This window comes from Nerophis lumbriciformis, linkage group LG21 (genome assembly GCF_033978685.3).
Source record: "Nerophis lumbriciformis linkage group LG21, RoL_Nlum_v2.1, whole genome shotgun sequence".
In the NCBI taxonomy this organism is placed as follows: Eukaryota; Metazoa; Chordata; class Actinopteri; order Syngnathiformes; family Syngnathidae; genus Nerophis; species Nerophis lumbriciformis.
Window position 1 is genome coordinate 12,971,999 of NC_084568.2, and position 15,009 is coordinate 12,987,007.

The following is a 15,009-nucleotide window of genomic DNA, read 5'->3' on the forward strand; positions in this document are numbered from 1 at the left end:
TCAGGCTAACTTCTTTTATTTGCACGTCAAAGGAAGGTTAGCATCATTCAGGTCTACAGCAGGGATAACGTTCATCAAACAGGAAGTCTGTACAAAATCTACAGTCTCCGTGACGCCTCGTTCACGCCACAGATTGATGGGAGGAGCTTTAGGGGTCTGTCCGGTGGACACTGCGATGTCGGCTACTTCCTGTTAGCTACGAGCGATGCAAGGTCAGGTCACATGACTTTCAAAATGTTACATTGTGGCAGGGGTGTCCAAACTGCAGCTCTCCAATTTGCAGCTCACGGGTACTTAAGGGCCCTCAAAATATCATTACAAAAAAAATGGTAATAAAGAGCAAAATGTTGGAATTTAAGTAAAAAAAAGTTGATGTTAAAAACCGGTAGACCAAGGTTGGACACGTGTACATGTTCACGAGCGCACCGGATCGACACCATGTGTGCTTTTCTGGGGACAACAGCGCCACCAGCTGGCAGGATATCAAGAAAGTATGTTGACTGAGGTTGTGACTTAACAATAAACAATGACATCATCATCATGGCAGAAAGATGTAAACAAAGAAATATCGCGGGGGGTGTATATTGTAGCGTCCCGGAAGAGTTAGTGCTGCAAGGGGTTCTGGGTATGTGTTCTGTTGTGTTTATGTTGTGTTATGGTGCGGATGTTCTCCCGAAATGTGTTTGTCATTCTTCTTTGGTGTGGGTTCACAGTGTGGCGCATATTTGTAACAGTGTCAAAGCTGTTTATACGGCCACCCTCAGTGTGACCTGTATGGCTGTTGATCAAGTATGCATTGCATTCACTTGTGTGTGTGAATAGCCGTAGATATTATGTGATTGGGCCGGCACGCAAAGGCAGTGCCTTTAAGGTTTATTGGCGCTCTGTACTTCTTCCTACATCCGTGTACCACTCCGTACAGCGGCGTTTTAAAAAGTCATACATTTTACTTTTTGAAACCGATAATTTCCGATATTACATTTTGAAGCATTTATCGGCAGCCCGATATTATCGGACATCTCTAATAGGAAGTTGACCAGATTTCGTAAATGAACAAAGAAGTCACTACTACAAAATAAAATAAAAGTCGCCACACCTTAAAAAGGAATGGTATTTACGTGAAAATAAATCAAAGTAATATCATGTATGAATTGATATATATATATATATATATATATATATATATATATATATACATACACACACATACATATAGTGTAATATATTTGGGAGGGTTCTAATCTCTTTATGGTTGTTAAGTAATGGAGGCACAGACATCAGCGTGGATCTACGTTAGCTTAATTTTTCAACTCCCTTACGTAAACAACTTACGCATGTAAGCAAATACGGGACAGCGCACACATCAATTCCGGCCCTTCAACAATCGCTTTTTCATTGAAATTAAAGTATATATTATATTAAATATAGCCTATCATTCGTTATTTAATATTTGGCCGCCGAAAAAAATATGATGCAGTTCGCCCAAAGATGACGTGAAAGTCGCCAAGTCACATTTGAAAAGATTGGATTCCAACTGGATTTGGACTATCTCCTTACGTGGACTGAATCTGAAGCGAAAAGATCAGATCTGAAGCACTTTGGAGCGTTTAGACTGGCGAAAAATTGGTGTCACTTGAGGGCAAAAAAAAAAATCAGATTTGGTGTGCAGTGTAAACGGGGCCTTCTAGTCGAGGACGTTAAAGACATCTACCTATTTGGAATCATGACAACAGGACATCTGCTGATTGGAGTAAGCGTTGCTCTGGTGTATTGACCAATTCAAAATCCAGCAGAGCTGTAAGCACTCAGACTTTTGTGGTTTCTGGGCGAAATTGCAAACTGGATAACATCTTGGAAAAGCTGTCTAGTCTGCAAGGCGAAGTTATGATTAAGATAAGGGCGAGGAAAACTTGAATTTGTTTTCGCTCGTTCAAACGCAAACATTTTAAACTGGATTGTTTTCCCTGGCTGGAACGACATGGTAAGGTCGTTGTGACGAGACTCCCCCCAGAGGACAGAGCAGCAAAGACGCTAGAAATTCTATACGTGCATGTGCTTTGCTTGAGGTTTTTTTATGGTCTCAAACTGAGCAACCCCCCCTCTCATAGGAGTTTAGTTTGGGACTTTCCTATCAGTCAGCCTTCCCGTTCTGTTGACCCTGCAACTGTACGTCTGATCTTGGGCGGATTTGTCAATAAGTCCGTTGCCCTTTTCAAGTGCAATGACAATAAAGTCCCATTTCATATGAGGTCGAGAGCTTTGCCGTGGGGTACCTTGCAATGTGGGTCGCTCGCACCGACTGTGACCATGTGGTTAGCTTAGCATTCTTACTAGCGTTGTTGCTTTGATGGACAGCCAGGCTCAACACGCCCTGGCGACTGACAGGAGGGCGGGGAGTGGACACAGGGGGCCTCCAGAAGATCTTGGTAGCGACACAAAGTAACAAAAAACAAATCAAACATTCATGCTGCAAAAAAAAACACACGCGCGGGTTACCTGTACGCTAACTCACCTTTGAGACCACCACAGCATGACGGAAGCTTCTTAGTTCGTTTAGTTCTTCACAAACACATGCAGTCTCCGTGACAACCACGGGGAGAGGGGATGGGGTGGGGGTCTTATACTTAGCTTTACACACACAAGAGGCGAGACGTCACAAACGTCGTTATTCTTTTTCAAAAGCTCAGCATTTTCTTAGCAGATGCACATGTTGACGATAATAGTAGTGTTTAATAACTAGCATCACATTGTGTGTGTGTGTGTGTGCGTGTGTGTGTGTGTGTGTGTGCTGTACATTGTATTAGTCTAGTTCCAGGAGTCTTCGCTGGTCCAGTCCCAGCGTGGTCCTCAGTACTCGCTCAGGGTGTGCCATTTGGAGATCTGCCGACGCGGGTTCTCGCAGACTTCCCGCCAGTGGGAGGAGCCGGTAGGGGCGGGGCTTTGGAGGCCGAGCACCAGGCGGCCGAGGACTTCGTTCTTGGCAGTGCGGTCGAAGTCGACCACCAGGAACTCCACCGAGATCTCTGGCAGCAGCTCGGGTGGGATGTCGTAGATGAAGGACTCGTTGAAGACCGGGTTCAGCGTGCACTTCTTCACGTGGGTCTTCTTCTTAGCGATGCGCTTGCGGCCGTAGAAGACGTTGACTTTCACGTAGGGGTCTGTGGACACAAGCGGGGCGTTCAAGACTCAGATGCTAAACCGGCCAGCGCTGAGACACGTGACACTCACTGGCAGACAGGCCGGCTATGTCCATCTTGGGCAGGTGTCGAGCCTTCAGGACCACCACGCTGAGACGGTGAGACACCGGCTGGTACGACAACGACGCCTGCAGCTCGCCACGGCTTTCGCACTGATGGCAAAAAAGAAACATTAAAATATGCCACTCCTTGTCCTAATTATGTAATATGTCACTGCAAGAATAATGTATACACAGCACAATAAATATGATGTAAATATAACAACATTAAATATGATGTAAATATACCACAACATTAAATATGATGTGAATACAACACAACATTAAATATAATGTCAATATAACAACATTAAATATGATGTAAAGATAACATTAAATATGATGTAAATATAACATTAAATATGAGAATATGACAACATTTAATATAATGTCAATATGGCACAACAATAAATATGACGTAAATATGGCACAACATTAAATATAATGTGAATATCGCACATTAATATGTTAATATGGCACAACATTAAGTATAATGTGAATACGCACAGTAAATATAATGTAAATATGGCACAACATTAATCATTTAACATTAAATATAATGTGAATATCGCATGATAAATATGATTTAAATTTGGCACAACATTAAATATGTGAATATCGCACAATAAATATGATGTAAATATGGCACAACATTAAATATAATGTGAATATCGCACAATAAATATGATGTAAATATGGCACAACATTAAATATGTAAATATTGCACAAATAAATACAATGTAAATATGGCAGAACATTAAATATGTGAATATTGTATATTAAATATGTAAATATACCACAACATTAAATATGATGTGAATATACCACGGCATTAAATATAATGTGAATATACCACGGCATTAAATATGATGTCAATATAACAACATTAAATATGACGTAAATATAACAACATTAAATATGAGAATATGACACAACATTAAATATGATGAGAATATGACAACATTAAATATATCATGTAAATATCGCACAATAAATATGATGTAAATTTGGCTCAACAATAAGTATGATGTGAATATCGCACAAATAAATATGATGTAAATATGGCACAACATTAAATATAATGTGAATATCGCATATTAAATATGATGTACATATGGCACAACATTAATAATAATGTGAATATCGCACAATAAATATGATGGAAATATGGCACAACATTAAATATGTAAATATCGCACAAATAAATATGATGGAAATATGTCACAACATTAAATATTATGTAAATATCGCACAAATAAATATGATGGAAATATGGCACAACATTAAATACAATGTGAATATCGTATGTTAAATATGTAAATATGGCACAATTAGGGTTGCAAAATTCCGGGAATATTCAAAGTTGGAAACTTTCCATGGAAATTAACGGGAATATATGGGAATTAACGGGAATAAACATTGAATGCAACATGCTAGATCTCGCAACATGATTAATAGCTAAAACAACCTGATTTAATGCAAATTCAGTTGAATTTCAACCCTTCATTGTGCATTCCTCCATCACATGTGCAGTGCATTCTTCCATCACATGCACAGATCATTCCAAGCATGCTACACACTACAGCAGGGCTATTGAGGCCACACTAGTATTTGAGCCCAAGGACTTCATCCAGTCAGGTAAGTTTTGATGATATTAGTGGGGCAAATATATTTGATCTATGGTATTTAAGTTTAATAGGGGTGTAATTGCTTGTTACTGTATGACTGTAGACTACTCCAGCACACTTCCACTCAAGCCAGCTAGCTGTTCCTGTACTTGTTAAATGATTTTGGGGCCAATATCTCTAGCTAGCTAGGTTTATGTACCACCAGTCTCATAATGAACCGAAAATATTTCTCTGTTAGCCGTGATGTTAATTTTCTCTATGTTAAATCCCATTCATTTATGCTAACAACATTAGCGATCCGAATTTACCTTTTTTGTGATCTGTAAAGTTCAATTAGCAAATACTAAATCAAAACGTGTAGTTTCCTCTGCCTTCTGTTCTGCTAGCCATTCTGTTGTCATACAAGAATGTACCGGTAGGTTATAGTTTGATTTAGCATGCTGATCTGCTTGAGTGTTCGTTTATTCATCTAGCCTATTTCTATTCATTTGTCCATCAGTAAAATATTTTTAAAGACTACTCCAATTGTTTAGCTGACTATTTATATCTGTGTGTGGCATTGCATTACTGTTTTACAAGCTTCTCATCTTATTCTGCAGAATAACATGGACGGTGTCCAACTTTGAATAATCAAAAAATGGTCAAAATTTCCAAACTTCCCGAACTTAACTTCCCGTGGTAAATATCCAGAAAGTTTCCAGGAATTTACCGGACACTTTCCACCCCTTTGCAATCCTAGGCACAACAATAAATATGTGAATATCGCACAATAAATATAATGTGAATATTGCACATTAAATATAATGTAAATATGGCACATCATTAAATATAATGTGAATATTGCACAATAAATATGATGTAAATTTGGCGCAACATTAAATATAATGTGAATATCGCACAGTAAATATGATGTAAATTTGGCACTACAATAAATATAATTTGAATATTGCACATTAAATATGTAAATATGGCACAACATTACATATAATGTTAATATCGCACAATAAATATGATGTAAATATGGCACAACATTAAATATAATTACACTTAGACTTCCTTTTATTGTTATTCAAACTTGAACATTACAGTACAGATAAGAATGAAATTTTGTTGCATTAGCTTGTTGTAGTGCAGGATAAAAGAGCAAAAAGGTGCATATAAATAGATAAATAAATAGATTACTGTACAGATAAATATATTGCACTTTTGCATATGCATCCATGTTTATGTATGTATGTATGTATGTTATATTGTATTTATATTCCAGCCAGTTAATCCGTTTTTGGAGGGAATTGAGAGGATTATTATGATGCGAGAGGGGATTATTATGATGCGTAAATGTAAAAATCGTACAATAAATATGATGTAAATATGGCACAACATTAAATATAATGTGAATATGGCACAATAAATATGATGTAAACATGGCACAACATTAAATCTAATGTGAATATAGCACAATAAATATGATGTAAATTTGGCACAACATTAAATATAATGTGAATATCACACAATAAATATAATGTAAATATGGCACAATATTAAATATAATGTGAATATCGCACAATAAATTATGAAAATATGGCACAACATTAATGTAAATATCGCACAATAAATATGATGGAAATATTGCACATACAATATGATGCAAAAATTGCATATTAAATATGTAAATATGGCACAACATTAAATATAATTTGAATATCGCACAATAAAAAGAATGTAAATATGGTACAACATTAAATATAATGTAAATATAGCACAATAAATATGATGTAAATATGGCACAACAGTAAATATACCGGTAATGTGAATATCGCACAATAAATATGATGTAAATATGGCACAACATTAAATATAATGTGAATATCGCACAATAAATATGATGTAAATATGACACAACATTAAATATAATGTAAATATTGCACATTAAATATGATTCAAATGTGGCACAACATTAATTATGATATGAAAATCGCATATTAAATATGTAAATATTCACAGGGCTTCATTTCCCCCCCACATTTTGTTATGTCACCGCCTTATTCGAGAATGGAATAAATTCATTTTTAGTTGTTTTTTTTAAATTAAAATTAAAAGTGTAAGAAATCACATGTACATAAGTATTCAGAGCGTTTGTGCAATACTTTGTTGATGCACCTTTGGCAGAAATTACAGCCTCAAATATTTTTGAATAAGATGCCAGAAGCTTGGCACACCTATCTTTGGGCAGTTTCTCCCTTTCCTCGTTGCAGCACCTCTCAAGCCCCATCAGGTTGAATGGGAAGCCATTTTCAGATCTCCCCAGAGATGTTCAATGGAATTCAAGTCTAGGCTCTGGCTGGGCCGCTCCAAGACATTTACAGAGTTCCATTCCTTTAAAATGTTGGCTGTGTGCTCATTTTCAGTCATGTTGTTATCATAGAATATACATTATATGATTGTTAACGTTAGTCGCTCAACTTTGCTATAATTAGCAGAGCAGGCATGGTTTATGTCAGGATGTTGTGCTAAAAGCAGGAAGTGGGCGGGATTTAATGCTTACAGGCATCATAAAGGTTGCAAACAGCCCCTTTAAATATGATGTCAATATTAATAATGCAGACGTTAGCTGCCTTGTCTATTGCAGCAGCTAACGTGGAGTTTAATAAACAAACAAATCTAGACTATCCATCTATCCATCCATCCATCCATTTTCTACCGCTTGTCCCTTTTTGGGGTCGCGTGGGGTGCTGGAGCCTATCTCAGTTGCATTCGGGCGGAAGGCGGTGTACACCCTGGACAAGTCAGCACCTCATCACATGGCCCAAATCTAGACTAAAGTAATTGATTTGGAAGGTTGGCAGCATCAGTTGTCATGACAACACAGAGTCAGCTGTCATAGCATTAGCCATATTAGCATCGTGCGCAACATAAAAGAAGACCATGCTTGTGCAAGAGTAGGAATGAGCCCCGCCCCTCCTCACCTGCATGTTCCTCTTGGTGATTTGCTGGCTCAGGTGCACTCGGCCCGTACTCGGGTCCACACCCTTCAACGGCACCACCGCCTCCCCGATGACATCGTCGCGAGCGAAGCGATCAAAACTGAGGACCAGGAAGTGCAGCGTGAGCTCAGGCAGCGAGCTGTAGGCCACGCCGTAGAAGGTGAAGGTCTCATCGAAGAGCGGGTCCAGAGTCTTCCTCAGCACGCGGGTCTTGACGCGGTGCTTTTTCTCCGGCAGGATGGTCATCTTCACATACGGGTCGGAGCTGCCGGCTTGCTCGTCCATGGCGGGGAGGCCCCGGGCCCCGACGATGGTGACGACCAGCGCCTTCTTAGGGAAGTTGTAGTCCACAGTGAGGCTGACGGCGCCCAGGCTGGCCTCTGGCTCGGGCTCGGAGGAGGCGGGGGTGAAAGGCGAGGCGGTCTTGCTGCTGGTCTGGCTGCTGCTGGCCGAGCTGCTGTCCAGGCAGCAGTAGTCGGCGCGGACGGGTAACGCTCGCTCTGCGTGGGCGTGGCCCGGTCCGGCGGGGGCCACCAGGTGACTCATCTGCAGCTGACCCGGGACATCCAGGATGTTGTTCTCCGCGTCCACCAGCACCAGGCCCCTCCCGCCGGCCGACGTGCACCCTCGCTCTCCGTCCCGCTCGGTACGCCTGGCGCTGCGCACAATCCTCTTGCTGCTGCTGAGGGACTCTGGGTAAATGCTGATGCCCTTCAGCATGTGGATGAACTTGTAAGGCGGGTCCTCAGCGTCGCAGTAGCGGTCGCCGTGCAGCTTGTAGCGCCCCGACGTGTGCAGGTAACGACGCTGGCAGAAGGACCACAGCAGGATCACCACGATCACCACCAGAACCAGGACGCCCGCTCCAAGGAAGCCCGCCAGGACGGGAGACATGGCTGCGGAGGAAAACAGGAAGTGAGAATACCTTCAGTGACAAAGCCTTTTTTCTTTTGGGTTGGGGTTCGGATTGGAGGGGACGCTGTTTGTGAAGTTCTTTGTTGTCATGCATACATGCGCACACACACACAGTTAATTTACTGCTGAAACTCCACAAACACAAAAATGCTTTTCCTCACCCCAATGATTCCCAAGTAAAAAAAACAATTTTCTTTGGTTATAAAAACGATTCACGAGTAAAAAAATTTGTTTTCATTTAAAAACGACGCCCAAGTATAAAAACAATTTTCTGCAAGTAAAAAAACAGATTTATTCAATTTAAAAACGATTCGCAAGTATAAAACTATTTACTGGAAGTAAAAAAACGGATTTCGTAAATTTAAAAACGATTCGCAAGTATAAAAACTAAATTTCTGCAAGTAAAACTATTTTTTTCCTAAATTTAAAAAAACGACTCCAAAAAATAAAAAACTATTTTCTGCAAATAAAAAAACTAGTTTCTTCAATTTAAAAACGATTCACAAGTATAAAAACTATAAAAAATATATATATTTTCTACAAAAAACATCCTTCCACATAAAAAACAATTTTCTTCAAATAAAAACAACTATTTGCAAGTACAAAAACTATTTTCTTCAATTAAAAAAACGATTCTCGGGTAGAAAAAAATATTTTCTACAATTTGAAAATGATTCGTAAGTAAAAATACAACTTTCTACAATTAAAAAAAAAAAGGATTCGCGGATAAAAAAAATGTTTTTTCTTTAATTAAAGAAAGACACAATTTACATAATTTAAAAAAATATTTCCTTCATTTAAATAAATGATTTACAAGTACAGGATAAAAACTATTTTCTTACAAGTTAAAACTGCTGGCAGTAAAATTCCACCCTGCGTGATCCACACACTTGCACTCCGAGCACCCGTAATTCACACTCTAAAACGACAGGTGGTGCTGCTGAGTCAATTTAAGGCAATGTTATTTGTGCATGGTGCCCTCTGCCAAAAATAACAACAAAAGAAGAAGAGGGGCAGGAAATAAAATGGTGGACAGAAGAGAGCGGAAACGTACAGGTTAACTTACAGGTTGAGCTTGTTTCTCCTCTCTTCTGTGGAATATCATTGCCAAAAATTTTAACTTGAAGGAAATTGGGACAAGCGGTAGAAAATGGATGGATGGATGGAAATTGTTGTTTTTTTATTTGCGTATATTTTTTTTCATTAAAAAAAAAGTTTTTAAACTTACAAATAATTTTTTTTATTTAAGAAAATTGTTTTTATACCAGAAGATCATTTTTTTAATTGAAGAAAATTGTTTTTATACCTGCGAATTGTTTTGTTACTTGTGAATGGTTGTGAATTTTTATTTGCAGAATTTTTTTAGATTGCGAAGCGTTTTTTTACTTGCAGAATTTTTTTATTTTTTTTAATTACGGATCGTTTTCTTTTACTTGCAGAATTAATTTTTTTTTAAACTTGGGATACAGTTTTACAACAGAAGAAATTAGTTTTTATAATTGCAAAGCGTTTTTTTAATTTAAGAAAATTGTTTTTATACTTGCAAATAATTTTTTATTTAAGAAAATTGTTTTTATACTTAAGAATTGTTTAGTTACTCCTGAATCGTTTTTTTACTTGCAGAATTTTTTTTAATAGTGAATCGTTTTTTCACTTGCAGAATTATTTTTATTCCAAGTCGTTTTTTTACTTGCAGAATTATTTTTTTTTTTAAACTTGAGGTACAGTTTTACAACAGAAGGAAATTGTTTTTTTATACTTGCAAAGCTTTTTTTTTTTTTTTTAAAGAAAGTTGTTTTTAATACTTGCAAATATATTTTTTAAGAACTTTTTTTTTATACTTGCAAATCATTTTTTATTTAAAAAAAATTGTTTATATACTTCCGAATCGTTTTTTTTAATTGCAATTTTTTTTTTTTACTTGGGATACAGTTTTACAACATAATACAATTGTTTTATACTTGCAAAGCGTCTTTTTAATTTAAGAAAATAGTTTTTATACTTGCAAAAAAAATTTTTTAACAAAGTTGTTTTAATACTTGTAAATCGTTTTTTATTTAGGAAAATTGTTTTTATATTTGCGAATCATTATTTAAGAAAATAGTTTTTAAATATATGAATCGTTTTTTTTAATTTAAGAAAATTGTTTTGATACTTGCGAATAAAAATGCACCTGGGGATAGGTTGATTGGCAACACTAAATGGTCCCTAGTGTGTGAATGTTGTCTGCCTATCTGTGTTGGCCCTGTGATGAGGTGGCGACTTGTCCAGAGTGTACACCGCCTTCCGCCCGATTGTAGCTGAGATAGGCTCCAGCGCCCCCCACGACCCAGAAGGGAATAAGCGGTAGAAAATGGATGGATGGATGGATACTTGCGAATAATTTTTTTTAATTCAAGAAACTTGTTTTCATACTTGCCTTTTTTTAATTGAAGAAAATTGCTTTAATATTTGTGAATCGTTTTTTTACTTGCACAAAATTGTTATTTCACTTGCGAATCATTTTTTTCAATTGAAAAAAATCGTTTTTTTTAAATTGCGAATCGTTGCGAGTGAATATAAAAACATTTGTGTTTGTTTGTGGAGTTTTGGCAGTAATTTCACATGTCTATCTGTGTTGGCCCTGCGATGAGGTGGCGACTTGTCCAGGGTGTACCCCGCCTACTGCCCGAATGCAGCTGAGATGGGCTCCAGCGCCCCTCACGACCCCGAAAGGGACAAGCGGTAGAAAATGGATGGATGGATGGATGGACATATACACCCCTCTGAGTTTGTCTGCAGCCAATCAGAATAAAGAACTTCCTTCATTCAAAGTCACATGATGTCATGTTTTGGAAATGGTTTAAAGAGCTCAGCTGGCTGCCTGGCAACACACACACACACACACACATGTATGGGTACTGATTATGACGTCATGCAAGGGCGCACTGGGACTGCCGGGTACAGACATGACATCACCACTAGGCCCACGAAGAGATAGTAGTGAACGCCCGTACACAAATCTTTGGACATTTTGTCCGCCTTTGGCCACTTAAAACTGCAGCTAATATTCGGTATTTCGGTTTTGTCGAGTGACGTTTGAAACGAATTCATCAGCGAAACGCGTCAACTCGCTCAAATGCTCTGCCCAAACAAGAAATATTGATATAAACAACATACGTCCGCCGGGCCTCTTACCGTAGGAGGGTCGCAGATCTGTCATGTCCGCCATTTTGTGACTGGGTGGGAAGCGTCCAGACGAGAAAAGCCAGGCGCGGTAAAAGGTTAGCGAGCAACCACTGCTTATTTACTGAGCCTCCACCGACGACAAGAGTCAGCAAGAAGCGCAAGAAGCCTGCATCGATCCGGTCTGGTCCGGTCCGGTCCGTCGGCTTGGGTCCGGGCGTGTCGTCCAGGCGGCGTCTGACTGATGCTCTCGCGCTGAGATGCAGGGAGTCTGCGCAGTGATGGCAGCACAGAGGTGGTTTATTGGGAGCGAGGCGTCACTCCGCGGGCGGAAATGATTGCGCTATAATCGTTAACGGAATGTACAAACTATAATAAATATTTTAAAGGCATTTTAAAAATACTATTACAAAAAAAAAAAAACGTGGGATAAAAGAGCAAACAGGTGACATGTAATGATAAAAAAAAAGTTGCAATATTGACTGTTTTTTTCTTTAAAACTGTCTCTGCTCAAAAAATAATAATGATTAAAAGTCAACGTTGTTATGAATTATTGACCTTTCAAGACACTCCACGTCAAATATTCCACTTAGAAATGTTTTTTTGGGGAAAATATTGCATAATTAGTGTGTTGCCCTATAAAAAGTTTTCTTCGACAAAAAGGGCATACAACAAAAATGTTGATAACTTATAAACGACGAATAAATGTCACGGCCCGGGCGCACTCCTGCACAGTCACTTCCAAGCGCGAGTCACTCCGGCTGCGGCAGGCGGCTGCATTCAATCGGCAATCAATCAGCACTCTACACACCTGTCGCTGATGAGCTCCCTAGGCTTCTTAAGCCAGTGCAAACCTGTGTTCCGGGCCAGAACGTAGTTTCCTGTTTCGTACAGTAAGCCAACTCGTGTCAAGCACTATGCTCTCTCTCTCTCTGTGTTTTCTCTTCCTCCGTGTTTCATTTGTCTCGTGTTCCCGTGTCGTTCCAGCAGCATTCCTCCGTTCCCTGACGACGCGCCGTGTGTCTCGTCTCCCCGTATTCCCCTCTGGTTCCCTGGCTGCCCCTTTTTGGATCTCGACCTCCCGCCTGGACACAGACTCTGATGCCTCGCTGTTATGATTTATTTATCCATTTTTAAGACTCCAATTAAATCACGTCAAATATTCATGTTGAAATGTTTTTTTGGGGAAAATATTGTATATTTTGTGTTTTGTCACAAAAAGAGCATAAAACATAAAAGAAAAAAAAACAACTATTGACAGATCTGAAGTTGATCTAGTGATGTAAGTTTTTTTTTTCAAACCGTCATTGTTCAAAATATAATAATGAATTAAAATCAATGTTAAGATTTATTGACTTATTTTTAAGTCTCAAATTACTTCACATCAAATATTCCATGTTGAAATGTTTTTTTGGGGGAAAATATTGCATATTTTGTTTTCGCCATAAAAATGCAGGATTTGTTTGTTTTTGTCACAAAAAGAATATAAACTTTAAAAAAACAACTATATCGACCGATCTGAAGTTGATCTAGTGATGTAAGTGTTGAAAATTGTAAAAATAATATATGATGTATTTCTAACACTTATGAGTGGGAATTTTAGTAGACTTTTTAAAAAACTGTCATTCTTCAAAATATAATAATGAATTAAAATAAATGTTATGATTTATTGACTTATTTTTAAGGTTCAAATTACTTCACATCAAATATTCCACGTTGAAATGTTTTTTTTTTTGTCACAAAAAGAGCATAAACTTTAAAAAAAAAAAAACTATATCGACAGATCTGAAGTTGATCTAGTGATCTAAGTGTTGAAAATTGTAAAAATAATATATGATGTATTTCTAACACTTAGGAGTGGGAATTTTAGTAGATTAAAAAAAACAACTATGATTTATTGACCTATTTTTAAGGTTTCAATTACTTCACATCAAATATTCCACGTTAAAATGTTTTTTTTTGTGGGGAAAATACTGCATATTTTGCATTTGGCTTTAAAAAAACAGGGTTGTATTTTCACCCTGATTGAATCACAAATGGAATGTGGGTGGTTGATGAGTCTTTTGTGTGCCTGTGGGTTGCTATGTCTCTCTAAGGTCATTCAGGAATGCAGCTGTCTGTGGTTTCTTACTTTATGTATTATTATTTTTATTTTATATTTCAACATCAATGCATGTCATTTAATGTGTTTGAAAATCAGTAAATGTTTTAAAAAAAACAAAACAATAAGTGTATTGGTTTTGAAAATGATAAATATCAAAATGTCCCCCGCATGTTTTAATTTTTTAGTGCATGCGTTTCAAGTTGATAAGGAAATGTCGTCAGAGTGAGACCTCCTTACATCATCCCACTCCACTATCCAGTCAAGTGACCGTGAGCATTAATAATAATCATAATAATAATAATAATAATGGATAAGTTTAACAATAAGTGAAATCCAAACTTTTTTTTTTTATGAAAATTTTATGAAAATTATTCACGGTACTTGACCGCGTTCCTTCTCTAGTTCCACCGCAGAGGGAAAGAAAAAGTGAAAGAGGCGGAAGTGTTCTTTACCAACGCACTTACTTCCTCTTTTCTGCTTGGTCGCCACCATTGTCCTCCAAGATGTCGTTCTGGCGTCAGAGTGTGCTTGTGGCGTTGCTCCTGACAGGTGAGTAACCGACTTCGGACGGGTCACGTGACCCCGTGCTCATGGTGACGTCGCCTGTCGGCAGGTTCGGTGAGGGGGGTCGCTCGCGTGCGCTACCAGATGTCGGACCTGTGCGCGGTCAAAGGCTCCACGCTCGCCGTCGGCTGCACGTTCACGCCCCTCATGGCGGTTGTCAGGGCGGTGTGGTGCGTTGACCACCTCATTTGTCACGGCTCCACGCCGTCCGTGTACGACAGCGCCAGGCCCCGCCCTGGCTCGCGCTACCAGTACCTGGGAGACTTGGAGGAAAACTGCACGCTCGTGATCCACGACGTCCGGAAAACGGACAACGGGGTGCTCCGCTTCCGGATGGAGGCTGCTGATCCCATTGGACATTTCACTGGCATCACGGGGGCAAAGGTCAACGTTATCGGTACAGTTAACTTCAGT

The 15,009-nt window shown here is 38.6% G+C and overlaps 2 protein-coding genes across 4 annotated transcripts in view; one reads left to right on the forward strand and one right to left on the reverse strand.

The window, feature by feature from the left end:
- The window catches only part of syt11b (synaptotagmin XIb), a 17,464-nt gene continuing 2,455 nt past the window's right edge, over positions 1-15,009 (reverse strand). Inside the window, exons 2-7 of one of the 3 annotated variants that reach the window (XR_009817606.2) lie at positions 14,496-14,959; positions 11,940-12,198; positions 7,830-8,743; positions 3,229-3,349; positions 2,513-3,158; positions 1-2,422 (exon numbers count right to left, since the gene is read on the reverse strand). Coding sequence is in view for 2 of the 3 variants with exons in the window: in XM_061982972.2 (XP_061838956.1) it covers positions 2,848-3,158; positions 3,229-3,349; positions 7,830-8,743; positions 11,940-11,973 (1,380 nt within the window). In the remaining variant the exon portion in view is untranslated. Of the gene's footprint in view, positions 3,159-3,228; positions 3,350-7,829; positions 8,744-11,939; positions 12,199-14,495; positions 14,984-15,009 lie in introns of those variants that run through there. The other 2 variants (XM_061982972.2, XM_061982973.2) reach the window with 2 other exon arrangements.
- The window catches only part of LOC133621111 (uncharacterized), a 5,321-nt gene continuing 4,794 nt past the window's right edge, over positions 14,483-15,009 (forward strand). Inside the window, exons 1-2 of the mRNA XM_061982975.1 lie at positions 14,483-14,580; positions 14,645-14,992. Coding sequence (XP_061838959.1) covers positions 14,535-14,580; positions 14,645-14,992 — 394 coding nt within the window. The 5' untranslated portion in view covers positions 14,483-14,534. The remainder of the gene's footprint in view (positions 14,581-14,644; positions 14,993-15,009) is intronic.